Here is a 27,918-nt window from a genome sequence, read left to right on the forward strand (position 1 = left end):
TGACACCTCCATTGAATTGTTAATTATGCAAATCAGTGTATAGTGTTGCAAAATTAGGGTTAATTTGGTGAATTCAGCAAAAAGGTTGTAAAGCCAGGTATGCTCCAGGCTGAAGCAAACAAGAAAGAGAGTATCCTATAAATTATTCCAATTAATTAACGAAGAATTTCCAATCTGCCAGCACTGCCAGTATCCAGTGTCTCTTTGTCAGCCACCAAACGTAAACAATCCTCACAAAACAAAAAAAAACAATAAATACTTTACATTATTTAATTTCACCATATACATAATTACATAGCATATACTACTAGTATTACATTTAAATAACCAACAAAGGTGAATCTAATTAGTAAAAAATTGTTTCATATTCTAAAAAAAAAGAGTTTAATTTTGAATGACGCCAACAACTTATTGATTTTACACTTTTATTTTTAAGCATTTATTAAGCTTTGAAGTTTATTATAACTTTGATGAGTGGATGCAACTCAGGTAAGTTTTGTTCCAAAAAAATATTACATTTAAATAATAATAACGAAAAAACAATGAAAAGCCAAAACATAAATTAAAAAAAATAAAAACAGAGTGACAGAGAGAGAGAGAGGTTGGAAGAAAAAACGAAGAGAAAACGAGAGAGAAGATAGATAGATAGTAGGAGGAGAAGAGAAAGCATTCAAAAACGTTCGGAAAAAAACGGAGAGAGGGCATTGTTCCCATCGGAAACCCTAGCCAACCGCCTCCGTCTTTCATGGCGTTTTCCTCCTCCGCCTCCGTTGCCACGCGATCTCTCCGGCGACGTTGAACTTCCTCTCCTCGATTTTCCCGCCGCCGGAAATGTCTCCGGCGCCGGCGAAGAACCCAATGTTTTTGGTGTCAGATAGGGAGCCTCACGCGCTAGATCTCTCCGTTTTTTACTTTCTAACAAACTAAATAACTAACTAATTAATTAACTGACGAATCTATTGCGACGATCGTAACTAACCGCGGCGGCGGCGGCGGCGGCGATGGGGAAGGGAGGGCATTGCTTCTTCGAGAAGCTTCGGAGGTGCGTTCGGACGGTTTTTTTCGTGGTGGCATTGGTGGCGTCGCTCTCGGTGACGTCGCTGCCGGTGGTCGTCGCGGTGGTGGACGTGTTGGTGCCGTGCGTTTTGATCCCGAACTTCACTTGCGTCATGTGTTACAGCATCAAGGATCATTTTCACCGTTACGCTTTCAAGAGTTCCTTCACGGATATTCCTCTCATTTCCGTCATAAGATCCCTTATCATTCTCTGTATGCTTCGTTCTAAGTAACAAATTTACTTTATCACAACAATTTTTGTTCTTCAAATCATTATTTTGTTCTAATACATGCAGTTTATACTGTTCTAATTCAAATTTTATTGGTTTAGATAACCAGTAGTATCATATTCAGTTGCTCTACCTCAAACCATAGAGTTTAAGTTTAAGTTTATCGGAAATTGCGGGGTTACCTTTTTTGTCACTCTTATGGATAAAATAAATATCGTCATTATTGTGTAGAATGAAGTGCCTGTGTATAATGGGGTTATAATCTTTTCATGTTGGGTAGTGTAATTCTCATGTTTTGTTTGTTTTTCTCTTGTGATTGTAGGTGTTTATTCCGTTTGTGATGGTCCTGCTCTCTCACATGGTCCTTACCTTGGAACTGTGACTCTGTGCTCCTTTCTGTCAATTGTTCTCCTTTCGGTCAAAGCTTGTGTTTTCACCGTAAATTCCCATATTGAAGCGGAGGCTTCGGTTTCCCTCAGGAAGCATAGACTCCATTTGAAGAAGCCATGGGGAATGCCTGTCTTGTTTCTTTCATCAGTTGTGTTTGCCCTTGGTCATACTGTGGTTGCTTATAGAACCAGCTGCAGAGCACGCAGAAAGCTCTTGTTTCATCGAGTTGACCCTGAAGCTGTTAGTTTAAAATTGCTTTCTAGTCTCTCTTTAATTTCTCGGGCTAGTGCTTTTTACTTCTTTGGTTTAACTTCTTTTTGAATTAAACAAAAAGTTTAATGCTTATGCAGTGACAGTGTAAAACAGTTTTACACTATCATTCAATCACAAATCACTATTTGAATTATTTTTAGATAATTATTTTAAAAATCAACAAACTCATCATACTTGGTGGGTTGTGATTGGATGACTGTGTATAACTTTTTACACTGTCAAATGTAATACTACGGACCTGCTTAAAAGAAAAGGAGAACTTATTTATAGTGTACCGTAGGTACTTTCAGTGTTGTTTTTTTATCAAAATTGTCACCCTGTAATGCTGACCTTTACTGAGCCTGAAGTAAAAATCCAATATTGATCGAAAAATAGCACCAAAAGAACCTCTGGTACTGTATAAGGTTTGTCTCAAAAAGAATTTCTGAAATCAATAAGACTTGTATTGGTGACTTTTAAATTTTATTTTACTTTGGCAATGCACATGCAAAAGACTACACTAAATTCTTTGAGTAATCAAACAGGTCCTATTGTGCAAAAATGTTTTCTCTGGCTATCCAAAGGTCCCACGCTCTCCAACTCCTTCTGCTGGGAGAACCCCCAAAAGTGACTGTGAGATGAGGCGAAGACCTTTTGGGACAGCTCGTGATGAAGAACTGCTTGTTAGATTGCTTGCAAACTCAGACAGCTTATTCATTACATGCCAAGGACTTACACTCCATCACAAGCTCAGCTTGCCTGGTTCGCCCCCGCATACATTGTCGTCAATGTCCTGCGTTGACCCCAATTCTAGTTGCAGCACTTCATCAATGGCTGCAGGTTTAGCAAAATCTAATAAACATTTGCCAAGTACCTCTCCAAATATCCAGCCACAGCTATACAGAAGCTATAGCAATCAATTCCATGGCTCATCTCTACATGTTCCTCTATTGGATGGTCCTATGAATTCTATTATTTCTGAAAATATCCCTGTTTTTCACCTAGATGGTGTTTGTGAAGATGAAACTAGTAAATTGAATTTTCAATCTCTGCAGCAAGATTTAGAGAGTATTGATCAATTAGGTATTGTTTTAGTACATGGGTTTGGTGGAGGAGTCTTCTCTTGGAGGCATGTGATGGGATCTCTAGCTCGGCAGAGTAATTGTACAGTTGCTGCATTTGATAGGCCTGGTTGGGGATTAAGCTCAAGGCCTCGCCGGGAGGACTGGGAGGAAAAAGAGTTGCCTAATCCTTATAAGCTTGAAAGTCAGGTGAGAATATGTATCATCTGTGCAAGTTGTTTTAGAAGACGTTTTGTTATTTCTTCTTCCTTGTCTTGATTAAATAACTAAACAAGTATTAAAGACATGTTGTTTATCTGGGGTTGTATCAAAATGCTACCCATTCCAATATGAAGTCAAATTCTTGTTTCCAAGGCTAAGAGCTAATCAAATGTTGCATATCTGATATTGCTGTTAATTGTGCTTTAGTGGTCGGAAGATTAAGAAAGGAAATCTTATGTGGGTTAGGCATCATGGATTAAACCTTCTAAAGTAGGAAAAAAAGAATAGAGAGGAGACAGGCAGCACAAACATATAGTAGGGTAGCCCTTTTTCTTTGGAATTTATATTCATCACCCAAACTTTTTTGTAACTATCCGTTATTTGTCATTTTTTTAATCCATGTTTCATCTGAAATTGAATATCTGAAAGATGTTTCTTTCCAGGTTGACCTGCTTTTATCATTCTGTTCTGAGATTGGATTTTCTTCAGTGGTGCTAATTGGTCATGATGATGGAGGGTTGCTTGCCCTGATGGCTGCACAAAGAATTCAAACATCAATGAATTATTTCAATGTGAGTATTTCTTCTTGCTTGATTTTGGGTAAGAAGATGACTTAGTGATTATGATTGGCCTAATTATGATGCTTTTATTCGAATGTAATTCACAATATGATTTTGGAAATTCGGCAACAACATAAGGTGTTTTTGTAGCTGTATTCTTTGTATTTTTCTCGTGGTATGTGTGATCACATACCTATTGAATCTTCATCAATGCATGTTTTAATTAAACATTGTTGATTTGAAATAATTGATGTGCAGAATGCACAATTGATTTTATTTCAAGGTTTGATCTGTTTTGTGTCCATTCAGGTTAATTTGAAGGGGATTGTATTGCTAAATGTTAGCTTGTCGAGGGAAGTGGTTCCATCCTTTGCAAGAATCCTTCTGCATACCTCACTTGGAAAGAAGCATTTGGTTCGCCCTCTATTAAGAACAGAAATCACCCAAGTGGTGAATCGGCGGGCTTGGTACGATTCTACCAAAATGACACCAGAAGTTTTGACTCTCTACAAGGTATGCCTTTACCTTAAGCTTTATTTGCATGATATAAATAAGAATTGCCATGTCTTTTATAAGTTCCAATTTATGAACTGAAAGAAGAAATTATATGGAAGGAATGCTGTACAATGAGCTATAACAAATTTAGTGCCTAAGAACACCCAATATTTGGTTTCTGTTATATTTACATAGTTAGGCACAATGGATAAATATACAATTTTCTTTAGTTTTTATGCTTTATATTGAATACCTACATTTTTCCTGAGGGAGCGTGACTGAAAGTTTTGAAATCAATTTTTATTGAGCATCAATCACATGATAGTGCAATTTAGGCTGCAACTTGTTCACGAGATCCTTCTTTTCATTACGCTCCTTTATAACTTCTATTGAGCGTTGTTTCTGGATTAAAAAATTTATTAACTAGTGCTATATGTGGCCATTGTTATGTGTATAGGCTCCACTATCTGTTGAAGGATGGGATGAGGCGCTTCACGAGATCGGTAAATTGTCATCTGAAACCATCCTTTCGGCTAAAAATGCTGAATCATTGTTACAAGCTGTAGGAGACATTCCAGTGTTAGTCATTGCAGGTGCTGAAGATTCCCTTGTCACTTTGAAATCCTGTCAAGCTATGGCCTCAAAACTTGTCAATTCTGTAAGTATGCTTTCACCATCTTGTCATGAATTGTCTGCAAAACTTATAAATACTGTTAGTGTGTATTATAGGATGAAAATCAGAAGAAGAAAATTAATAGGGAGAAAATGAAGGCTGTTAGATGTGGCTATACTTGTATTTCATTCCATTCCTGAAAATCAGAAGAAGAAAATTAATATCCCAAGCATTTATCATGGCATATGATTCTGCCTCATCAAGTTTCTAATGCTTTTCTTACCATTTTACTTGCAGAGATTGGTTGCCATATCTGGATGTGGCCATTTACCCCATGAAGAGTGTCCAAAGGCATTGCTTGCAGCTATATCACCCTTCATCAATAGACTCCTGTCTGCATCTGACTCGCAAAGACAATAAGTTCATTTCTTTTAAAGCTGATTATACATAGGGTTGTTATCTATTGTAAGGGGCTACGATCTTTCTTTCCTTTTTCCATCTTTGTTTTGTTTTTTTTTCCTCCTCCCATTTCTTTCTAAGCAATATTACTTCAAGAGAAAGAGACGAAAGGTCATCTCTTCTCTGGGGTGTTTTTGACGTGCTAGTTTTAGGGGTTTTAAGTTGTCTGTATCTTCTCCATCATTTCTCTCTTTTTAAGCTGTCAATATTGTGTTCCGTTTCATCTGCTTGTCATTTTTCCCACTTAAAGAGGGTGGAGACAAATATACATTTGTAAATTCATCACCAGATTGAGAATGGATATAGTTTAGCATGGTTTTGTTTCTGGTCACTGAACGCAATTAATTCACACATCCTGCTTCTTAAAACGGTAATAACTCCGTAACTTCTATTCATAATTCGATGGGTAAGCTGGAAAACTAACAAGTTGAGTTTTAATTTAAAACCTTTGATTTACTTGGAAGTTTATCAAAAGCAAATTTTAACAATAGGAATGCCTAAGTAATGTATATAGATTTGTTAAGGTACATTCAATTGTTTTTTTAAAATGAGCATTTCAGCAAGTAATAATTTCAATTTATTTAAAATATATCCAAGGTGCAATTTATTATAAAATATTCTTAAATAAGTGGGTTTGTAACAAATCTGATATATAATCCGAACAAAATGAGTTCTTTCTCTGAAGTGTTGACGGGCAGAAGAGTGAGGTCCTGGCTATAAGATACAGAATTGTTGAAAAGTTTAGTTGCAGACTATGGAGGTGCCTTTCATGATGGTAGTGTGTGTGGACGTTCTGGAGTTCAATCTCCTCTTGTTTTTGAAATTTTGGAAAATAAAACACTGACTAAACAATGTGCTATTGGACAGGGGGAAAGTCTCTCCAGCATATATTTTTGCTGCTTTTATTCCTGCTTTGATTGTGGCGCAGGGCTTTACTTCTTTGACCATAGTGTTGCTTCGGAGATGTGCAATAGAAGGAATTCAATCTCAAGAAACCTTCTGCATATCGTTATGGCATACTTTTACTAGGATTTATGGTATATCTTTACACATAATACAATTTATTATTATTATTATTATGGATCCTTTATGGTTACAAACATGGAGAAAAGTTTGTGAACATGTTGGCACATGGTTGGTGATTACTGTTTCTATGTCTGGTGTGATTGTTGTTTGTGAGTTTGCCCATTAGAAGAAAAGGAAAAAAGTATCAATCAAGGTTATGTTATGCGCTATATGGTTTGGTGCGTCTTGTGAAATTTAGATGCACAAGTAGCCAAGTGACGGTGAAAAGTCTGCGCTATTCCTCAGACGATGCTTGCAGATACATTCAATGATGTATTGCAGGACAAAAAGAAGGAACAATTCCACCTTGATAAAAGCAATTCAAGATAATCTTCCATCTGCCGTGGAAGCAAATACTGTGATGCTTACTGTTTTTATAATTTCTTTCATATTTTGTTTATGTCCTTTATCCATATAAACAAGAAATAATGCTCAACCAGAACAAATCTAATAAGAATTAAAAGATGGAGCTTTATGTATCAAATGCTGCCACTTCAATACCTAACCTAGGACCAATTTGATACTCCTCCGACTATATCACTATAATATTCAAGGAGGAAATAGGGAGAATACTGAGTTAATTAAATGAGAGAAAAGGCTTGTGAAGAACTCAAATATTGAGAAGCTCATCATATTTACAACTAATAATATTATTCTGAACCGATTGGCCAATTCTAGCATGAGTAAAGAATATTCTTTAATATTCAGTGTTTTTTCGTTATTAAAAAAAAAACTGCTTTTCCTAAGCCTAAAGACTCACATTCATACCAGAAAATTCATATTCTTTAATAAACTAGTGATTACAAAAAGCAAAAGAAATAATAATTTGATTTTGTTAGTAAATATTCAGTGTAGCATTTCAGCCTGCTAAAAATAGGCAGAGAAAGTCCTGCTTCTGGTGTACTGCACAGCTTCGCTACTTCATATTCATGCCAATACATGAAGTAAAAGAGTAATTTTATGTTGATAAAATATGGCTTCATCAAAGCAATGGTAACTTATGAGTTAACCGAGACACAAATATAAAATAAACACCTTTAATTTGGCATGGAAGCCAATATTGTCAACATTTTCTCATCTATTTTAGACTAAATTAGACATCATCGTTAATGGTAACATTGTATCTAAGCTCATATCAATAGTGTCGTTAACTAAAAACTCATTGCTCCCATTTAAAATTTGGCTACATATTGTTATGACTACGCTGGGTTTAGGAGGACCAGCACCTCCAGAAAGCTAGGAAGGAGAAGAAAGAAAACAGGGGAAGGCAACTCATAAACTTTTTCATTCCTTCTTGCTCTTTATTTACAAGTATTTATAAACTTCCTAGTAACATAATGATCCTAAAAATATTACAATCACCAAATTTGTTAGTGCTGCCTTGGAGAGCCGACAGCATCAAGCAAGAATATTTGCAACGAAGATTTTCAAAGATTTTGGGATGATTCAACATTCTCCCTTTGTCGCTATCCTCAAACGAAGTCGTTTAGGTACGCATGCTTCTTAATCCTTCGCTTGGGCTTGTCTTCTATTGGCACCCCCTCTTTTGCGTATTCCACTCCAGCTGTTGCTCTGTTTTTGTTGTTTACTTCTGCTTGTTGTTCTATGTTCGTAACACCTTTCGGCCCTTGTATGATCACCTTGTCCTCAAGGTGATAGTCTTCCTGTAATTGTGTCCAGTTCTCCCATGAAGTCTCATCGGGTGACAGAACTTGCCACTGCACCAACACTTCCCATGGAGCTCCGGTGTAGGGACGACGATGGTCGAGGATTGCCAGGGGGTACACTAGAGGTTGATCATTGAGAAATGTGGGAGGAAGAGTGAGTTCAGTTTGTCTTTCCGGAGATCCTCGAAATGATTTGAGTTTCTAGCAATGAAACACAGGATGTATCTTGGCTTCTGCTGGTAGCTTAAGTTTGTAAGCCATTGGGCCAATTCGTTCAATGATCTGGAAGGGGCCATAAAAGCGCTTTGCAAGCTTGCCTGAAACCGCTGGGGAACCTCACATGGATGTCTGTCGGTAGGGACGAAGCCGAAGAAGGACCCAATCACCCATTTGATATTGCACCTCACGTCTCTTACTATCAGCTTGTCTTTTCATCACTTTATGTGCCTTCAGAAGATTTTTGCGAATTGTTTGAAAAGTCGCGTCTCTGTCAACCAACAAATTTTCTACCGCCTCGATGTTGGATGTCCCAGTGATGTATTCCGGGAAATTGAACGGCTTCCGTCCAAATGTTACTTCGTAAGGAGTAGTACCTGTTCCCGCATTCCACGAAGTATTATGTGACAATTCAATCCATGGTAAGAGCTTCCCCCACCTGTGAGGTCGCCGGTGAGTGAAGGCACTCAAATATTGTTCAACAACCCTGTTCAGAGCCTCCGTTTGACCATCACTTTGAGGATGGTAAGCAGAGCTCATGCGAAGGTGCGTGTCTTTGGCCCTGAAGAGTTCCTGCCAGAACCTGCTAATGAAGAGTGGATCTCTATCTGATACAAGGCTTCGAGGGATTTCATGAAGTTTGACCACCATTTCAATGAATAATGATGCCACCATGTGCGCTGTGTGGGCTGTCGACAACATGCCTAAGTGAATACCTTTGGAAAATCGATCTACTACGACAAGAATAGTAGTGTTGCCGTGATAGGAAGACAGACCGAGGATAAAATCCAAGGAAAGATCCTCCCAGGGGCGATGAGGAACCGGAAGGGGGCATAGGAGCCCGGCCGTCTTCTGCGTTTCATACTTAGTTACTTGGCACTCCTGGCAGTTGGTGACAAACTGCTTAACATCTTCCCGTAAACCTGGCCAGTTGAGGTTTTCTGAAATCCGTGCCAAAGTTTCTGTAATTTTGGCATGGCCGCCTGTGGGTATCCTGTGGTACTATGTAAGCAAGGTGGAGAGAATTGGTATACCTCGAGGTAACCAAATACGGCCCACAGTCAACACGAGGTTATGTGTCATGAAAAAACCAGGGTGTTGAGTTGGATTTTCGATGATCTCTTGTTGGCGGCGACAGTAGTCAGAGTTGTTGTCCACTTGACGACGAAGCTCATCCAAAAAAGTTAAGGAGGGAACTGATAAAATCATGAACACAGAGGAGGGTTCCTGTTGCCGGGATAACGCATCAGCGGCCTGATTGTGAATGCTAGCGCGATACTGAATGCTATAATCGTATCCCATCAAGGGGGCCAGGTACTTATGCTGTTTCGGTGTCTGAATGACTTGGGTAAGTAATTCCTTGAGACTTCGATGATCAGTGATAATGGTGAAGTGCCGGCCGAGGAGGTATTGGCGCCATTTCTTAACGGTCGTGGTGATAGCAAACAGTTCACGAACATAAGTCGAAGCACGAAGGAGCTTAGGGGTGAATGGTTTGCTAAAGAACGCCAAAGGGTGGCCATTCTGAGAGAGGATCGCCCCCATGCCGACGCCGAACGCATCTGTTTCTATAGTGAAGGGAAGCTAGAAATTGGGTAATGCTAAGACTGGAGCCGTGGACAGAGCTATCTTGAGTTGTTCAAATGCTACTTGGGCTTGAGGCGTCCAAATGAATGGATCTTTGGTAGTGAGTTGCACCTCTGGTACATCAAGTTTGTTTTAAGCAATAGTAGTTTCGTTATTCTCTCATTTTAATTTTTTTATTCTAAATTTGCATTAAAAAGATTATTGATCAGGTGAAAATAGTTATGACTGTATTATCATTTCTATCTAGTAAGACTGATTAGATGTTTGAAATGTGTAACCAAAAAAATGTTTAGATTAAAGTTTGTAAATTTTTATTTAAATATTTTGTTTAATAAACTAAATTTGTAAAAAAAAACTTTATTAAACTCATTTGTCAATAAAAAATAACTTTCTTATTTATTAGGGATATATAATTAATCCAATAATTAAAAAAGAAAAAAGAAAAAATGAGAAAAGTCGAAGATTTAAACCCCAACTAACATTTACTCATAAAAAAACTTTAGTATTAATTTATTTTTGAAATCGAGTTTGAAGATAAAATTAAAACAAAATTTAACCCAAATATTTGGTTAGTTTTACTTTTTGAATTGATGGTTTGTGAAATTTAAACATAACCAATAAGCATAAATGACTTTTTAACACAAGCTTCATTTTTTTCTATTAAAATTTCTTACTTTCATCTTTACCAAGTATAGCCTAATAATGAATAAGGCAAAAGAAAATGATGATATTGCCTATATTTAAGGTTCCTTACAACGTGATCAATTAAACCACTATGGTAGTCATTAGCTTTATTGTCATTTTTGCTTCAAATTTCTGGATATGAAAAGTATGAGCAAATGCATTAGACCAATAGTCATTACCTTAATTGTCATTTTTGCAGTGCCTCTCAACATCTTCAGAGAGAAAAAGTGCACCAAAATAAAAGTAAAAACCAAAAAAGTGCACAAAATATCTCACAAAAAAGTGCACCGAATATCTTACAAAAAAACACTAAAGGGAAACGAGAAAAGAGACAGGTGAGTTGAATACAACAGCTAACACGATGTTCGAGACCCGCCACATGTACTGCCTTATCCACAATTATTATCCTCTGTTACGCTCCCCACGAATCCAATTCTACATTCAGACAAATATATCCTTTCTTTTTCATTAGAGTTGTTTTTAATTTTGATTTTAGTCTTCCGTTAGACTTATTCACGAATTTAATCTCTCAATTATGTCAAATTATGTGAATGTAATCCCAAGTCTAAATTTAAACATTATTGTTACAAATAAAATGTTAATTGTCATATGTTATGTTCTGATGAACGATAAATAAAAAAATGTTAGAATTAGTTTTTAGGTGCGTCTTTTTGTGTTCAATCAAAATATGACACATGATATTGAATGTTTTTTTGGACAATTGACATTCAAGTGAGCTTGAAAATCACATTTAAAGGATTTAATATAACTGAAAAATTAAATTCATAAATAAATTTAAAGAAAATTAAAATCAAAATTAAAAAAACTAAGAAGATAAAAATATAATTTTGCCTTAATTATTTACCCATCAAATAATACTTCAATCTCAAGCATAATGCGGTGTACGCTCTCATGGACCTTCGCCACACCCAATAATTTCCCCATCCTCAACTCACTATGAGTTTCTGTGAAGCAAAAGCAAAACCTATCGCAGCACGCTCTATCATCTCTCTCAGTAATGGCAACCACATTCACGTTTTTCCGACCAACCATGATCCGGGCCTCCGCTGGTTCTCCGGGCAGGCCCGACCCGAGCAACAGGAAGCCCGTTTCCTCCAATTGGTGGGCTCCGCTGTTCGGATGGCCCGCGGATCCGGACTACATCGGCCCATCGCAGAAGACGAGTTATCAATCGGATCCGGAGCGGGAAGTGGGCCCGGGCCGGCCCAGATCCAAATTCGCAGCGGGGTGCTTCACGGAGAAGAAGGCAAAAGAGCTGCGGAAGAAGACCGTGGAAACGTCGACGTTTCACGACATCATGTACCACTCCGCTATTGCGTCCAGGCTCGCGTCCGATGTTTCTAAAGGGTACGAGAAATAAATGTTTGTTTTCTAATTAATGTTTTCTACCCTCAGACTCACTCATCGTTGAATTTCGTTTTAATTTCTTTCAACTATGAACTAATGGCCTATTCATGATTTGGGACACACTGTAATTAACCTATGTGCGTGATTTGTCTCCTTATGTTCTATTAGTGTGGTTCTCTCTTCCTTTTTTTTTTTCTCTTTAATTTCTAATTTTGGTTTTACCTTCTTTAATCTTACACCAAGGTGAAGTGGAAGACGGATTTTATAATACAAAAAATTAATTGTGCAGTCAAATGTATTTTCTTTGTATGGTAAGGCTTTCAATGGTTTCTCCTTTTATAGCATGCACTTCAAATTCAGATCAATGAGATATGCTAAAAATGCAACATCTTGACAAGATGCTGCAATTTGGAATAGTAGTTTTTATATTTCAGTTTTATTTTGGACAGCCTTTTAATTTTCCAAGTAACTTTATGTCTCGATTAATTAATTCATATCAAATAGAATAGATCTATGTAGGAAAAGGAAGCTCACTCTAACCTGCTTTTATCAGGGGTTGGTTAATTTACTCTAAGTAAAAACAGGGTTAAGTCTATGATGCATCGTAGATTATTGATAGAATACTCCATGATTTATAGGAAAGTAGTAGTCTCCAATAATATTTTTTACTTCCGTAAGTCATTTAGTCCTAATTGTCTCTTTTGCATCACATATCTGGCCACATGCAAAAAGAAAGCTCAGTTGAAGAATAGTAAACTCATGAGGCACCAAAATTAATTAGCATAAAGTCTGCACAATATTCATATTGCAAGTTTTTTTTTTTTTATTTTTTATGTAAGAGTTGCCTTTCATTCAGAAACAGAGGCCAAAGGCCTAATATCTGCAAATACAATATTTTGTTTGATAAATAACTAAATTTGTCGCTATAGTGTGAGGTATTGATCCCAGATGAAAATTTTAAATTTAATATTTAAATGTGAAAAAAAAAATAACAAATTAATCCTACATATAATACATGTAATCTATATCAAAATAATTTGCAACGACCAAAAGGTTCATACAATAAAAATTGAAACTGCAAGCTTATCACTTACTAGTTTCTAAGAAAAAAAAGCCAGTGTGCGTTTTTTTAACCATTTATTTATATGGAATTGTAAATTATAAGTCATTCGTTTTTCAATGAATTTATATAATTTCACGTATTTGGATCTCTTTAAAGTATATATATCACTTTAGAGGAATAAGTTATGTATTTGAGATATCAGACTCAACCCCTGCCTATTTTTTATTTTTATTTTTAAAAGGAAGGGGCTAAAACCCCTAGATAAAATAACAACTAAGAACATTGAGGAAACACGATAGCCCGCTTGGTAATGATAAATTAATTATTACATAAGTACCGTTAGTTTTAAGCTTTTATAGTATAAAAAATAATTTATCTTTGGTCAAAATGAAATATGTATAAAAAGAAAATTTTAACCTTTTTAATGTTTGGAGTCGTTCTATGATGTAGCCTGCTTTTTCTAAACAAGTAACGCTATATAGTCTCAATATTTTTTAGTGATTCTTTGAATACTTCATAAAAAAGTATTACATAAAAATAAATATATTTAATGCCTTAATTTTTTAGAGGCTTATTTAATGTCTTAATAATAAGTAAAAAAATTATTTGCTAGATAGAAGAATTTGCAGGAAGATATTATAGAATGATTTATAATTATTGATTCCAAATTCATCGTTGAAACACATAGTACTGCAGATCTTCAATTGTTTCATGCTGAACCTGCATTCATGCGACCAAATGAACTAAAAATTTAGAAACACAAGTAACTATGCTAACTGTTGCCTAATATTTGTACATACATACAATTATTCTAAAGCCTGCCCCTAACTAAGTATCAATTGCTTAATACACAATTTACTCATTTTGTATAATTTATAGAATTATTTCCGACCAAATAGCTCAGAAACAAAAAACAAAATTGTCCTAAAAACTACTACTTATGTTGGGTAGGTTGAAGGTACACTGAAATCAAAGTCCCTTATACCATGTCACATGGGCTGCCTCCTGCCAAGGATAATATCTGCAGATGATGGATTTTTTCTTTTTCCCCGTTCCCAGCTCCATTATTGCACATTTAGTGCAGATATCAGATTCTTGTCAATCCCCATGAAGGCATCCTTTGAGTTGAAAGGGTGATATTTTATTATTGATAAATGTTAGATGTTAGTTGATTAGTTTTTGTTAGTAAAAAAAATAATTCGAATTCCCGACTTTTTTTTTTGTCGACCACCAAATCAATTATATATTTTTGGGTGATGTCCTCATTGTGATCAATAATTCATGAAGGAAATATGTTCGTGTTACATTCTTTCATCATGTAGTAGGGGCCACACTTTCTCTATTTTATAAAAATACTACCGCTTTCATAATTTAGAAATGCAAAGTCTGGTGTCAATCTGTCTCAATTTACTCACCTAATAAAACAAACAACGAATGAGACAATGAGCCGTATTAAAAGATTATACATAGACAAAACTAATTTCAATATCATATCGCAAATTTGTTTGGTACTACTGAGTACTGACATCTCTTTGGGGCAAAGCTATCTCTTCGTGGAAACTTGAGAAGTTGATCATGCTTGTATTAAGGATAGTTCAAATGGCATTTATGTAGTTTACGTCAAACGGAGTGGCATATTCAATTAACCATTCAATTAAAACCCAATGTTTGCACATGAATTCTCGACAACAAGAAGCTCACTCTCTCTATCTCTTCTCTCTGTGTGTGTGTTATGTGTGAATACACATGAAAATGCAGAAGTTCAAATTGCTTCTAGTGCTATTCTTCGCTACTTGCCACTCCTCTTTGTCCATCACAGATGGTAAGCTAGAACTTTTCATTACTCACCCGCTTATATACATTAAATGCATGTTAAATTAAGGGTATACATATTTATTTGGCTTTAAAAAATCATGCACCTCCGTTAGGCATGACAATGGAGCACGACAGACTTCTCATTTCCCCTCCCCCAACCCGATAAGGGTGGGTGTAGATTTACCCCCCATCCCCTCCTCTAATGGAGTCGGATTTTTTCGCCTCCTCCCCGACATACTTATAAAATCTCATACAAAATACAATTTTATAAAAAGAAAAAAATAATTTTAAATAATAATCACAACATATCTTTAGACTGTACATGATAATATAAAATTTAATCCAACGGTAGCATAAAATTCAATTCAATAATTTTAGGTTTAGTGTGTTATATATATGCAAGAATATTTTTATAAATTAATTATTAGCAGGACGAGTTCGAAGGCGGATTCAAGTCGGGATTAATAATCTCATCTCCAATCCCGAACCCAACTTTTGCTGTTGGAGAAAATTCGAACCCGACTCCTATTCCAATCAAAATCAGGGTGGGTCCGGAACGGACCTCATGGATTCGGGCCCATTGTCATGCCTAACCTCAGTTCTTCTTCACCTTTCAAAATGTTTAAGTGAGATACACTAAAGGACGGTAATATCTATTATAACTATATGTATAAAGGAAACAATGTATTTTTGGTGCATAAATTTTTAAATCAATTTTATTCTCATAATTACATTCATAAGTTATTATATTTATCCTTATAATTATCTTCACAAACTACCCATTAACTTTTATTATTTTTCTTTTTATTTAAAAAAATATGAAAAAACAGTTAGAATAAATTAATTAATATTTATGCAATAATAATATTTTGAGATAAAATAAAATATTAAAAAAGAATATAATATACGAAGAGTATTATCTCAAGAAGATTACGTTATGGTCATTGTGTTGGATCTGTATAACACATGACGATATCCTTAAAAAAAAAGTTATGCCAAAGACTACCTTAATTATATCAATCACACTATCTCACTTTTAATTTGTTCTCTTGGTTCTGTTTATTCACCCTGAAAATAGAATCGCAGGTAATACGTACGTTAACAATTTGGCATAATTAAATGCTGGTTTTATTTCAGGTTTGTTGCCAAATGGAGACTTCGAGGTTGGTCCAAAACCATCAGAGTTGAAAGGTTCAATAGTGACTACCCCCAATGGCATTCCACATTGGACAATCTCAGGAATGGTTGAATACATAAAATCAGGGCAGAAGCAAGGTGACATGGTGCTGGTTGTGCCTCATGGTACCTATGCTGTTAGGCTTGGCAACGAAGCTTCCATTAAGCAGAAGATCCAAGTTGTGAAGGGCATGTTCTACTCATTAACATTCAGTGCCTCACGCACTTGTGCTCAAGAGGAGAAGCTCAACGTGTCAGTGGTGCCATCCAATGAGAAGAGTGATTGGGGAGTGTTTCCCATTCAAACTATGTATGGAAGCAATGGTTGTGACTCTTATGCATGTGGGTTCCGAGCAGATTACCCTCGAGTGGAAATTGTGATCCATAACCCTGGCGTGGATGAGGATCCTGCTTGTGGTCCTCTTATTGATTCTGTTGCCTTGAAACTCTTGCACTCACCCAAACGAACTAGAGGTCAATTCTCTATCTCATTCATGAATGATAATGCTCATCTCCACAACCAATCAAAACAACAATAGATGCACTAAAAAAATAAAATTTTCATGATAAAATCATATCTAGCAAGTTTTCTTATTGATTAATGATGTGAAAACCATTACATTGACCATATTTGAAAATTAGACTAGGTTTAATCATATTTTTTATCTTATTATTTTATATTTTTTTCATCTTCCTGTAATTTATTTATTTTTGTTTTAGTCTTTATAAAATATGTCTGTCTTATTTTTTCAATGATGAAAAACAAAATAATATAAATATATTTTGTAAGAATTAAAACGAAAAAAAATTACAAAAACAAAAAAGTTAAATTATAGGGACAAAAATATATTTAAATCTTTAATTAATGAAAATAAACTAGAAGAAATAAAGTCTTGCTATTATTCTAAACGTTTAAGATATAGTCCTTTTTGTCATTGCAACATATCCATCTTAAAGTTTATCAAAGTAAACATTTTGTAATGTGGGTGTAGACAATTTGTTGAAGAATGGAAACTTTGAAGAGGGTCCATATGTGTTTCCCAAAGAATCTTGGGGGGTTCTAATTCCACCTCACATAGAGGATGCCTACAGTCCTTTGCCAGGATGGATGGTTGAGTCTCTCAAGGCTGTGAAGTATATTGATTCTGATCACTTTGCTGTGCCTGAAGGAAAAAGAGCTATTGAGCTTGTAGCAGGGAAAGAGAGTGCAATTGCACAAGTGGTCATCACAATAATTGGTAAGGTTTATGACCTTACTTTTGTTGTGGGCGATGCCAACAATTCATGTGAAGGTTCCATGGTGGTAGAAGCATTTGCTGGTAAAGATACTATCCAAGTGCAATATCAATCTAAGGGTAAAGGAGGGTTCATTAGAGGCAAGCTTCGATTCAAGGCTATGTCAACACGCACACGCATCAGATTCCTAAGCACATTTTACACCACCAAGAGTGACAACACTGGTTCACTTTGTGGACCCATAATTGATGATATAAGATTGCTTAGTGTGCGTTATTCTTAATATGCTTGATCAAATTGCACATAGCTAGTGCACTCGGAAGTCAAAACACACGCTACAATCCTTATTCAAAATACAATAATAGTCTTTTGCACTACATCTAGTGTACACCTCTGTTGAAGACTAAGAGTAGAATGTTCATGATGATAATTGATACATCTAAATCCTAATTAAAAGGGGGGAAGAAGAGATTGAGGGAGTTGTGAAAGTTGAGAATTATGAAAACATATATTTCTTCTTATAATATCTATCTATAACTATTATAAATGCAATTATTCTATTTTGTGTATATATTTCTTAGACGATTTTGTTCTTTAACTAATTCAGAAAACTATCTTTAAAGTAGATAATTATTATAAAAAAAACAACTCCTCAAACATGATAGACGGATATTTACAGGGACGAATGCAAAGGGAGCCGCCTCGGGCTTTAGCCCCCCTCCCTCTTCTTTAAATAATTTATATAATATTTTTTTTAAAAAAATATTATTAAACTCACTCAATTGACTTGAATCTGACCTACGATTCAGATCCAGTCTTACTGAAATCAGATTTATAATATATATAATAACAATTAATAATAATATAATTCTGTAGAAGCGAATAACACAAGAAATAAAATTTTAAAAAATTTAAAAAACTTTTCTTAAGACTAAAATATTTTTTATCGTCTAATGAATGTAAAGGGTCAAAGGATGAGAAAAACATATTTCTTTAAAAAATTAAAAAATAGATTTAAAGTTCTTTGTCAGTTAAACAAAACAAGCATACAAGAGAATTATATTGGTTTGTCTCAACTATAAGATTACATCCGATGGTTGATAATCACCAAGTTTTCATTAACTTATCAAAGTATTGTTCATTGTCACTTCTAGCTCTTTCACTTACAAGTTCTAACTCAAGTTTGACTTAAGACCAATATTCTTTGTTCTTGTCGACTTTAAATAAATCAACAAGATTTGTTAGAAGTTTGCTTACTAACTAAAGTATGATTGTTTAACATATCGATATATCACTCAACACTTTTAATCTTCTTTCTCAAGATATACAAGGTATTTTGAGAACTTAGTATCTTTACAAGAATTTACAAAAAAAAAAAAAAAACTTTACAAGAAAGAATGATTTGTGTGGATTGTTTGTGTCTTGTTTCTTTAAAACTTATTCTATGTATATATCCTTCATCTCTAAGTATATGTTGTCTCTCAATGGTTGAATTCTTCATTTTGTTCTTCGTCTAAGATTTTGAGTCCATTGAAACATTTAATGTTTGCATTAAATGTACGTCCCTTCCTAATACAAAGTTCATATTGATAGGATAATGTGTTTTATACATTAGCATAAAAATAATTTATTTCATCGTAGTAGGTCTACAACAACTAAATGCACATTTTGATAAGAATTAGTGTTAGACATGACAAGAAAATCCGTACCCGTGGGTACCCGCCCGAATCCTTCTCGACTTTGACGGGTAATACCTGAGTTGACCGGGTATGGGTTCGGGTTCGGGTTTTCCCCCGATAACCAAAAGTCGGGTACGGGTACGGGTATGGGATTACTAGACCCGTCCCGAACCCGAACCCGCCCTGCCACTTAAAATCTTTAGAATTTTTTAATCAAAAGGCATATAATTTTTATTACTAATTAATTTTATTTTAGAATTTTTACATAATTTAATATTATTTTCTTAACTATTTATGTAGACACACGCGTTATAATAAATTTATTGATATATAAGTAGTTAAAAATAAATGTTTAACAATCAATTTATTTTTTTCTAAAATCAAATTTTTAATATTTTTTTACAAAAAAAAAAATATTTTTTTAAATGGTGTGTGGAACGGGGTTGGGGATACCCAATCCCCGACGGGTACGGGGATGAGACAATAAACTCAAACCCGTCGGGTATCGGGTACGGGTATGGGAATATGTTGAGGAGTCGGGGTAAGGGGTTGGGGAGACAATACCCGTACCCAACCCGCCCCATTGCCATGTCTAATTAGTGTCTTTTAAACTATGAACTTCATTTATTCTTCATCGAAATTTGATAAATCCTAAAAGAATATTTAATACATGAAAGAATCTCAAACAAACAAAAAAAAAAGTCTTAAATACACTACTTTAATGTTATGTTAGATCATCTTATAAGTGTATTGTCTGAAAATATCATATGCACAAAGACAACTCACGATCTCATAGTATATCAAACATAACTTTTATCATTTATATTTATTTATATCTAATTAAAATAATTAAGAATCTGATTCATTTTTAAAACATAAAAATCTTTTATCTTAACAACTTATAGTAAAAATAAAATTAAATAATATACTAGTTAGTATATAATAATATATTAATTAATAATATATATTGCTTCGGGTTAAAATAAAATAATATATATTTTAAAAATTCTGATAATTAATTTCATTGATTATATATTAATCTTTTTTATACTAAAAAAATACTAATTTTGTAATAATATATCCTGTCATTGATTATAATTTAACATATATCATCAATTGTTATGATTTATGTTGCCTAATGATGTTTTTATATTATTATAAGTGTTTTATATATATATATATATAAATATTAACATTATATTATAAATATAAACATGTTACATATAGTTGCTATAATATTTGAAGACTTTTGTTATTATTATATATTGATGTGTTTGTTTCTTTTTATATTGTAAGATTATTATTGTGAGTGATGTTTGATTGTTATTGTGTTGTGAGATAATTTTTTTTAATACTTAAAAAAATTATGAGTTATAAACACAAGTATTTTTTTATAATTTGAAAAAAAAATAATTTTACGTATAAAACTAATAAATAATTTTATAAAAGATACTATTTATTAAATATTTATTTTTTAGAGATTAGATATTTAAATAGTCAAAATAATAAAAAAAATCATCCAACCCCCATTTGATGGTTGCTTGGACCCGTCCCTAGTTATTCATATTTTAATTATTTTTTTTTTTAAAATATATTGTTGGTTTAAGTACGAAGTGCTTATTTCAAAACTAGTATATAGAAGATCAATCTTGTTTAAGAGTTGTATTAACAAAGAGTTATATTTGTGTGTATATTTTTCAATCAAACTAGTAATTTTGGAAAGTTATATATATATATACCCCCCTAAAAATCATAGCAAAATTTATATAAAAATTACAAAAAAATTAAAAAAATCGTAAAAAGAATTTCCATGAAAATCAACAAGAAAAGTCCATAAGAAAAAAAAAACACTATAGGTTTAACTCTTTAAGTTATATTATACAAAATTTCCTACTCTATTATTTAATTATTCTGGTTTAAATAAAATTGCTCTACTTTTGCAAGTAATTTTTCTTGAAAATTTAGTGTGTTTGGAGGAGGGATTCAGGAGAATAATGCTTTTGTTTGGGTAGTGTATTTAAAAGAAATTTAAAATTCTAGTAATTTTAAATTCTCCTAAAAAATTATAAAATTGAATTTCTCTCTCGCACGTCTTCTCTCGCTCGCACGTTCGGTCTCTCTCACTCCGCACGCTCTCTCTCTCTCTCTCTCCCTCTCGCTCCGCTCACTCACTCTCGGTGGTTCTTCCAGGTTTGTTGATTCAATTTGTGTTCTGTTCTTGATTTCGTTATTTGTGTTTCGATTTTGTTTTCCTTGCTTGATTTCATTGATTTGCAATTCTCTGTATGTGTTTTGATTCAATTAGTTGCTTCTATTTGCATTTCTCTTTTGCTTGATATCTGTCTTAGTGCACGTGTCTTTGCTTGTGTGTTTTTTCTTCTTTCACCTGCTCGTGGTTGAGAGTTTTTTTTTTTTCTCTTTCGTGAGTTCAATTTTTGTGCTTGCTCTGTCTATTGTGATTTCCTTCTGTTTCGGTCCCTTTTTTTTTGTATTTGATTTTTTTTCTCCTTATTTGATTGTGCAGTAGCAAGTTGTCTATTGCTTGATCTGTCTAAATGGTAAGTGTCAGTTGAGCACGTCATTGAATGGTTCATTTGCTTCTTCGTTTTTGAATAACTGAATGATTAACTTGCTTTTTTTTTTTTAATTCCATTGTCATTTTGTGTCTGATAATTTGTTTCTAACATTTTTCCTAATGTGTCTGATTTAAACATCAATTCTTTTTGTTACTATTACTATTTTTTTATTTGATCTTATATTTTGAACTGTTCCAGAAATACAGAAAAGAAGACTTGTACATATTTTAATTAGTCATCTGATTGCAGTCAAAGTTCTGCCACCTAGTGTTGTATTCTGTCGTTACCATCTGGTTTGGTTCGGATTGTGCAATTTTTTGAGAAATCCGAACCGGTGAAAGTTGATTGGTTTGGAATTTATTTCCCCCCAAATCCAATCCAAATCGACCTGTGAACAGCCTTGTGTTGGCCCATTGTACTACAAAACAAACCAAGTACTCCCTCCAACAATTCTTGTTGTGTCATCCACACGCAGTGAGTGTCATTGTGTTTGTGTTATTCTTCTTCATTACTCCCAATGAAACGTGGCTACCAAGAATCTCACTCAACCTCGTTAGGTCCACCACAATCCAGAGCTAGACATGATCCTCAAGGTAAACTTTTTAATGCCTTTTGCAGTACCGCATTTGTTGTTTTTTCATTTCACCATTTTGGAGGGTATGTGGATCAGGGTTAATTTGTTTTGACACTTTAGGTTGGTTGAATTTTTGAAGCGGATGAATGGGGTTATATAGGGAAAGTTTTGAGGCTTTTTGAATTGGTCATTGGTTTGTTCTAGAATACGGAGTTAACAATTGATAATTGAATGAGAATGAAAGTGCACCCTAATTTTGTAATATTGGGTTACAGTTTGTGAATTGAAGTTAAAAGTATAGGTTTTTATAGTTATTGACTGCATAATGAACAAGCAAAGTTGGTGGCATATTTGATAAAAAAAACAATATTGCAATGAATGTTGTTGAATTAAATGTAAATGAAGTTCACAGTAATTTTGTGATACTAAGTTTTAGTGTGGAAAGAATTTTTATGATTCGTGGGAAGTAGTCAAGTAGAGGCTTTCTATCTACTTCTCAAGGTTTTAAAAAGAAGTCCACAACCGCAATTTTGGTTGCAAGGCATGGTTTTTGGGGTTCTGACATCTGTGACCACAATTGAGGTTGCGTCAAGTGCATTTGTCTGCAATTTTTTATAATATCAAGAATTTCGATAAACCATGACAATGATAGCAATTGCTTTTCTTGTGGAAAGATGATAAGGGTTTGTGGTTCTTGTGTTTGTTTGTTTCATTTGATGCATTGTATTTAGGTAGTGCACACTTTCTTGAGGATGAAAGCACGAAGATATTTGCTCGGAAAGTAGCTGATCATTACAGTGCAAGATCCAACCAAACTTTGGAAGAACGGGAGGCTAGTCCTATAATTCACTTGAAGAAACTCAATAACTGGGTATGTGTTGTATTCTTTAATATATGATTTGTTTCCCAAGGGGTATTACATGATTGCTGATTAATTGCTTTGTCAAATTTGTCATTTAACAGATTAAGAGCGTCTTAATTCAGCTTTATGCTCGTAGAGGAGATGCAGTACTCGACCTCGCCTGTGGCAAGGTCTTCATGGTTTTCAGTTGTTTATATACCAAAAGTCATTCCCAGTTTCTTGGCTAATCATCCTTTTTTTTCATAATGTTTACCAGGGTGGTGATCTTATCAAATGGGACAAGGCCAAAATTGGATATTATGTTGGTATTGACATTGCTGAAGGCTCAGTAAGTATTACATCTTGTCATAATTGTCTGCACTGGTTTTCCTTTTCTGATCATTTCCTTAGTCACTTCCATCAAATCATACTAAGATGCAGTTGAATCTGGCTTATTTAACACAAGCAATAAAGTTATTTCTAGGCAACAATTAAGGGTACACTTGTTGCCAATGAAGAGCCAATATGTGCATTCTTCTTCATGTATCCTTATTGGATATGTATCCGATATCGAGACTCTCAAACATAGTAGCAATATGGAGGGGTAGCAGAGTGGAGTGGTCCGGTACCACTATGGGATTCAAATAGTGGAGGAGGTTTCAATAACAGCCAATTGCAGCTTTTGAGCATGCTATAGTGGCACTACCAAGATATAGGCTTCAAAATCCCATTTTTTTCCTTTATTCTATTCTTCTTCCTTTAGACTTCCCAGTCAGTTAATATTTCAAAGTTAGTTAATATTTCTTTTATATCACAACTGAGTCATTTGTTTGTTCATAGTAGAGTACTACAGTTTATACTTCACTATTTCTATTTCAAATTGTAAAGAACCTGATAAATATTTTTATATGATAAGAACCTTAGGAGAACCACTGGACAAAAACTAGCCATTGTAGTTGGAGAGCCTATGGTCATATAAACCACACACCAAAATTCCATACTTCCAGTGTGGGACTCAAGTTCCATACCTTGCAACTAAATCCTAACATTATGTCTTTGCTAGTGGTAGTAAATTTGCCATTGCAGCTATATATTTCCCTGACTTTAGTGGATGAACTTATAATTATATTTTATAGCTAAAATCCATGTTGTTACATGGTGAAACATTTTATACCTTGTCATGTCAACCTATTCATATTTATCATGTGTGTGTCCTCACTGAATTCAACAATCTTTCCAGATCAAAGACTGCAGAACACGTTACAACGGTGATGCTGATCATCATCAACGACGTAAAAAGTTTACATTTCCTGCTCGCCTTATATGTGGAGATTGTTATGAGGTGATTAGCATTTATGTCCTTCGAAAATAAAATTCTATGCATTAGGATTGATAATTAGATCCCAAAAGTAAGATTTAACTTACTAATGTTTTGAAGTGCACTTAACGCTTCATCTCTATTCATTCTTAATAGTTTGTTTAAGAACAAATTAAAAAGGGAATGAAAAGGATAGATATATATGAGATTCACAACTAGGTTTTAAAAAATGGTTTGCAACTGCAATTGTGGCCATAATGTCAGAATCTTTTGGGATTCTATGACTACATCGCAATTGCTGTTGCATTAGCTGCATTTGTCCACAATTTTTTGCAATACCAAGGATCACTACAAAAACTGCAATCACAACTGCAGTTTAAACTTTTGATTCACAGTCTCTTCTCTTTCCTTCATATTCATTCCCCTCAAAATCACATTATTCAAAGTAAATGTATTTTAACAAAGTTGAAGCAGAAGATTTTGACACGTTACTTATGCATCTATGTCAATAATTATTCATCAAGTAGATCAAATTTTTAGGGTCTGTTTGTTTCCTTTTCTTAAAAATTTTTTTTATAAAAAAACTAGAACAAAAACAAAAAACGTGTTTGGTAAGAGTAGTTTTTTAAACTGTTTTAAAACATAATACCTCCCAGTTTTTAAAATAAAATACAAAAACAGAATGTCTCTAAGTTGATTTCATTTTAATATGTTTTCAGTTTCTATTGCTCATGTTCTTCCTTACATTCTTCCATCTTCTTTTCCCACTTCTGTGCTGTTGTCTAAAAGTTAGTTTTTTGAAATTTTGTTTATAAAATAGTTTTTGAAAAACAGAAAACAAAACACAATAAAATGCACTCTTAGTTTTCTCTGGAGAAAGTGATCTACGGATCTTCAGCTTCAATACCATTTTCTGTATTTTGTTTAGATTTTCAGAAAAGGCCTAATTGTTCATATCATTCGCAATTTCAGGTTCGCTTGGACAAAGTTCTTGCAGATGATGCTCCTTTTGATCTTTGTAGTTGCCAGGTAAATAATACACTTGAATTAATTATATATCATCGATGCATTTATGCAGAAAAAAAATTGATGTGTACAGCTAGAAAATATAATATCTTTAGAAGTGGCCTCTCCAAGTAGCTACCTTGTTTTTTGCATTTTAATTTTGGCCCATACATTCTTGTTAATAATCCATGTTTTTCTTTCGTTGCATTTAAGATTATTTATTTGGCATCTAGTTTTGTTCTTGGAAAACCATTATTCTGCTACAGCTACCCTGATACAAATTAAGAAAAATGTAATTTAGTGATATGTCTACCATTTATATTCTTGATTATTGCCTTTTTTCCCATTGAATAAGCAAAACCACCATACTTTTTGTCAGCACAAGCAAACCACCTTGCTGTTTACACTCTTATTGTCTCGACTCTCTACAAATTATGAACTTCTTTCCATCTTGAAAGTGTAAGTTGGTTTCTAGTCTGCTGAACTTTTTAAATGCTGCAGTTTGCATTGCATTACTCATGGTCTACAGAGGTCCGCGCCCGGCAAGCATTGGCCAATGTGTCAGCTTTGCTACGCCCAGGAGGCATTTTCATTGGAACTATGCCTGATGCCAATGTGATTATCAAGAAGCTTAGAGAAGGTTTTTCTTGTACATTCAATAATGTAATGATAAATAATTATATTGTGCAATGCATTAGCTAAAATATGAGTATCAAAGATTCATATGCTTTAATATAAGTGGGAATTTCGTTGGGTATGTGTATGATAGACCTTTTTTGTCATTCCTGATTAGAGATACTATTTTCACTGTGAATTTGTAGCTGAAGGATTAACTTTTGGAAACAGTGTCTATTGGGTGCGTTTTGATGAAGAATTTTCTGATAAGGTAATTTTGTTTTCATGACCCTGTTGCTTCATCATTTCTTTGTTAATGTGTGGAACCTCTATAATTTTGGAAATGACTTTGTGAATTCTACTTACCTGAAATTCTCCTTGTGTGATTCAGAAATTTAAATCTTCCAGCCCTTTTGGAATAAAGTACACGTTCCATTTGGAGGTATCATCTCTCTTTGGTGTTCTTTTTTTCTTAACACCAAGTAGCTGTTTTCCCATAACATAAAGTTGATGTCAAATATCAATGAGAAGTATGATTGTTTGCATGCATGAACCTAGAGAACCTTTATGTAACAAGTGTTATGATGTTATCATTCAAAGAACATGTCTCTTAGAGCCTTTTGAAACTTGCATACTGTTGATACCTGTGCTATCATTTAAGACGCGATGTCTTGTTTCAGGATGCTGTTGATTGTCCTGAATGGATTGTCCCCTTCCACATATTCAAGTCATTAGCTGAAGAGGTATGTATCACTGTTTTTGAAACAATGCCAAATTTCTAGCTTTTCTAGGATAAATATTTGATTGCAAGGATTACTCATTTAAACTTATCGTTTACAGTATGACTTTGAGCTTGTTTTTGCGAAGAACTCGCACGAATTTGTACACGAGTATATGAAAAAACCAGAATTTGTGGAGCTCATGCGAAGACTCGGTGCATTGGGAGATGGCAACCAAGATCAAAGTAACCCTTTGTGCCTACTCTATCTTTTTAATTCCCCCAAACTTCATTGAATATTATTTTGGCTCTCTTTGTCATGTGAAAGCCCATTTTCACCTCTCCTGGTTAAGGGGAAGCCTAGTAATGTAGTACGTGTGTATATTTCTATATCAGGCACACTCTCAGCTGATGAATGGGAGGCAGCATATTTATACATGTCATTTGTATTGAGAAAGGTAAGTAACAAGCACTTGAGTTGGCTGGCTCATGTTATTAAAAATGAAAATTTTCCAGTCCTCCTTTATCTTGAGAGAAAGGAAATGGAAATGACTAAGATAGAATAGAAATTCCAAATTTTCATTCTACTTGTGAGGAGAAATAAGAAGGAAGAAAGTGTTTTTGAGTCTCATAAAAAAATTCCCTCCTGGGGGAATGTTGCATTTCATTTTTTTATTTTATTTTATTAAATTACATTTTTAATAACAAAAGATAATAAATAATTTGTTAAGAAAAAAATGACTAGTATATAGTAAAAAGTTTAATTTTTTGGTTAAATTTATTTTTTTAGTTAGTATAAAAAGATTTTTATATAATTTAAATTTATTTATTCATTTCTCCCCACTATTCTATTCATCCAAACCGAGTTTTATTATGTACTCACTCTCCTTAAAAGATAGACACATCACATATAGTTATTTCCCCCTAATTTATGTAGTAATTTTAAAAATAAAAAATAAGAGGAAAAACTGCTAAATAAAGATAAACTGTAAGGAGGTAGGAATTATAACCTGTAAGAATACTAAAAATTTGCTTGTTGATTCTAATGCCACCATTGTCAACATCTTGTTCTTTAAAATATTGTTACAAAAATAGCTGAAATGTTTTTTGTTTTTTTTTTATCACACAGCGAGGTCAACCTGACAAAACCCAATCAAGTAGCAGAAAGGACCGAGGGTCGATGCATATTTCAGAGGAAGACATCATGTACATTAGCACTGATTAACGTGAATAAGAAAGAAACAACCAATCACTGATTTTTCTACAATGTGCCAATATCATTGATCTCACAACCTTGAGATCCAGCAAATTTTTTTTGCTGCGTTGAATTTTTTAGATCCACTATAAATAATTGAAAACAAATTTTCTGCCTTCGAA

The 27,918-nt window shown here is 34.1% G+C and overlaps 4 protein-coding genes across 6 annotated transcripts; all 4 read left to right on the forward strand.

The window, feature by feature from the left end:
• The first annotated feature begins 557 nt into the window (after nucleotides 1–557).
• On the forward strand, nucleotides 558–5,651 carry LOC100778209 (uncharacterized). The gene is made up of 7 exons (XM_003531648.4): nucleotides 558–1,269; nucleotides 1,609–1,916; nucleotides 2,474–3,199; nucleotides 3,655–3,783; nucleotides 4,081–4,284; nucleotides 4,724–4,924; nucleotides 5,177–5,651. Exons 1-7 carry the CDS (start codon nucleotides 1,002–1,004, stop codon nucleotides 5,297–5,299), a joined length of 1,959 nt encoding a protein of 652 aa, XP_003531696.1. The 5' UTR covers nucleotides 558–1,001; the 3' UTR covers nucleotides 5,300–5,651.
• A 5,662-nt stretch (nucleotides 5,652–11,313) lies between these two features.
• On the forward strand, nucleotides 11,314–12,082 carry LOC100778751 (uncharacterized). The gene has a single exon (XM_003531649.5). It carries the CDS (start codon nucleotides 11,576–11,578, stop codon nucleotides 11,936–11,938), a length of 363 nt encoding a protein of 120 aa, XP_003531697.1. The 5' UTR covers nucleotides 11,314–11,575; the 3' UTR covers nucleotides 11,939–12,082.
• Nucleotides 12,083–14,616: 2,534 nt separating this feature from the next.
• On the forward strand, nucleotides 14,617–17,784 carry LOC100779277 (uncharacterized). Of its 2 annotated transcripts, none has more exons than XM_003531650.5 (3): nucleotides 14,617–14,810; nucleotides 15,941–16,453; nucleotides 16,972–17,784. In XM_003531650.5, exons 1-3 carry the CDS (start codon nucleotides 14,735–14,737, stop codon nucleotides 17,496–17,498), a joined length of 1,116 nt encoding a protein of 371 aa, XP_003531698.1. In that variant the 5' UTR covers nucleotides 14,617–14,734; the 3' UTR covers nucleotides 17,499–17,784. The 2 variants fall into 2 exon arrangements, with proteins under 2 accessions (XP_003531698.1, XP_040874245.1); XM_041018311.1 differs by lacking the exon at nucleotides 14,617–14,810 and adding an exon at nucleotides 15,218–15,429.
• Nucleotides 17,785–20,975: 3,191 nt separating this feature from the next.
• On the forward strand, nucleotides 20,976–27,914 carry LOC100779811 (mRNA cap guanine-N7 methyltransferase 1). 2 transcript variants are annotated; one of them, XM_006585583.4, is made up of 15 exons: nucleotides 20,976–21,084; nucleotides 21,419–21,452; nucleotides 21,669–22,063; nucleotides 22,776–22,915; nucleotides 23,008–23,076; nucleotides 23,163–23,234; nucleotides 24,126–24,227; nucleotides 25,176–25,232; nucleotides 25,710–25,848; nucleotides 26,030–26,094; nucleotides 26,215–26,265; nucleotides 26,504–26,566; nucleotides 26,664–26,787; nucleotides 26,938–26,999; nucleotides 27,671–27,914. In XM_006585583.4, the coding sequence occupies exons 3-15, from the start codon at nucleotides 21,988–21,990 to the stop codon at nucleotides 27,764–27,766; spliced, it is 1,116 nt and encodes a 371-aa protein (XP_006585646.1). In that variant the 5' UTR covers nucleotides 20,976–21,084; nucleotides 21,419–21,452; nucleotides 21,669–21,987; the 3' UTR covers nucleotides 27,767–27,914. The 2 variants fall into 2 exon arrangements, with proteins under 2 accessions (XP_006585646.1, XP_003531699.1); XM_003531651.5 differs by lacking the exon at nucleotides 21,419–21,452 and having other exon boundaries at nucleotides 20,981–21,084.
• Nucleotides 27,915–27,918: the final 4 nt, after the last annotated feature.

Source organism: Glycine max, chromosome 8 (assembly GCF_000004515.6).
Source record: "Glycine max cultivar Williams 82 chromosome 8, Glycine_max_v4.0, whole genome shotgun sequence".
NCBI classification, from domain to species: domain Eukaryota; kingdom Viridiplantae; phylum Streptophyta; class Magnoliopsida; order Fabales; family Fabaceae; genus Glycine; species Glycine max.

What these genes read in the sequence shown, in the direction of transcription:
- LOC100779277 (XM_003531650.5), top strand. Translation starts at nt 14,735, where the DNA reads ATGAAAATGCAGAAGTTCAAATTGCTTCTAGTGCTATTCTTCGCTACT. An exon ending in CTCTTTGTCCATCACAGATG is followed by an intron (nt 14,811 to 15,940) that starts GTAAGCTAGAAC and finishes GTTTTATTTCAG; the next exon opens with GTTTGTTGCCAAATGGAGAC. An exon ending in CTCACCCAAACGAACTAGAG is followed by an intron (nt 16,454 to 16,971) that starts GTCAATTCTCTA and finishes ATGTGGGTGTAG; the next exon opens with ACAATTTGTTGAAGAATGGA.
- LOC100778209 (XM_003531648.4), top strand. Translation starts at nt 1,002, where the DNA reads ATGGGGAAGGGAGGGCATTGCTTCTTCGAGAAGCTTCGGAGGTGCGTT. An exon ending in AAGATCCCTTATCATTCTCT is followed by an intron (nt 1,270 to 1,608) that starts GTATGCTTCGTT and finishes TTGTGATTGTAG; the next exon opens with GTGTTTATTCCGTTTGTGAT. An exon ending in CTTATAAGCTTGAAAGTCAG is followed by an intron (nt 3,200 to 3,654) that starts GTGAGAATATGT and finishes GTTTCTTTCCAG; the next exon opens with GTTGACCTGCTTTTATCATT.
- LOC100779811 (XM_006585583.4), top strand. Translation starts at nt 21,988, where the DNA reads ATGAAACGTGGCTACCAAGAATCTCACTCAACCTCGTTAGGTCCACCA. An exon ending in TTGACATTGCTGAAGGCTCA is followed by an intron (nt 23,235 to 24,125) that starts GTAAGTATTACA and finishes CAATCTTTCCAG; the next exon opens with ATCAAAGACTGCAGAACACG. An exon ending in ATGAAGAATTTTCTGATAAG is followed by an intron (nt 26,095 to 26,214) that starts GTAATTTTGTTT and finishes TGTGTGATTCAG; the next exon opens with AAATTTAAATCTTCCAGCCC.
- LOC100778751 (XM_003531649.5), top strand. Translation starts at nt 11,576, where the DNA reads ATGGCAACCACATTCACGTTTTTCCGACCAACCATGATCCGGGCCTCC.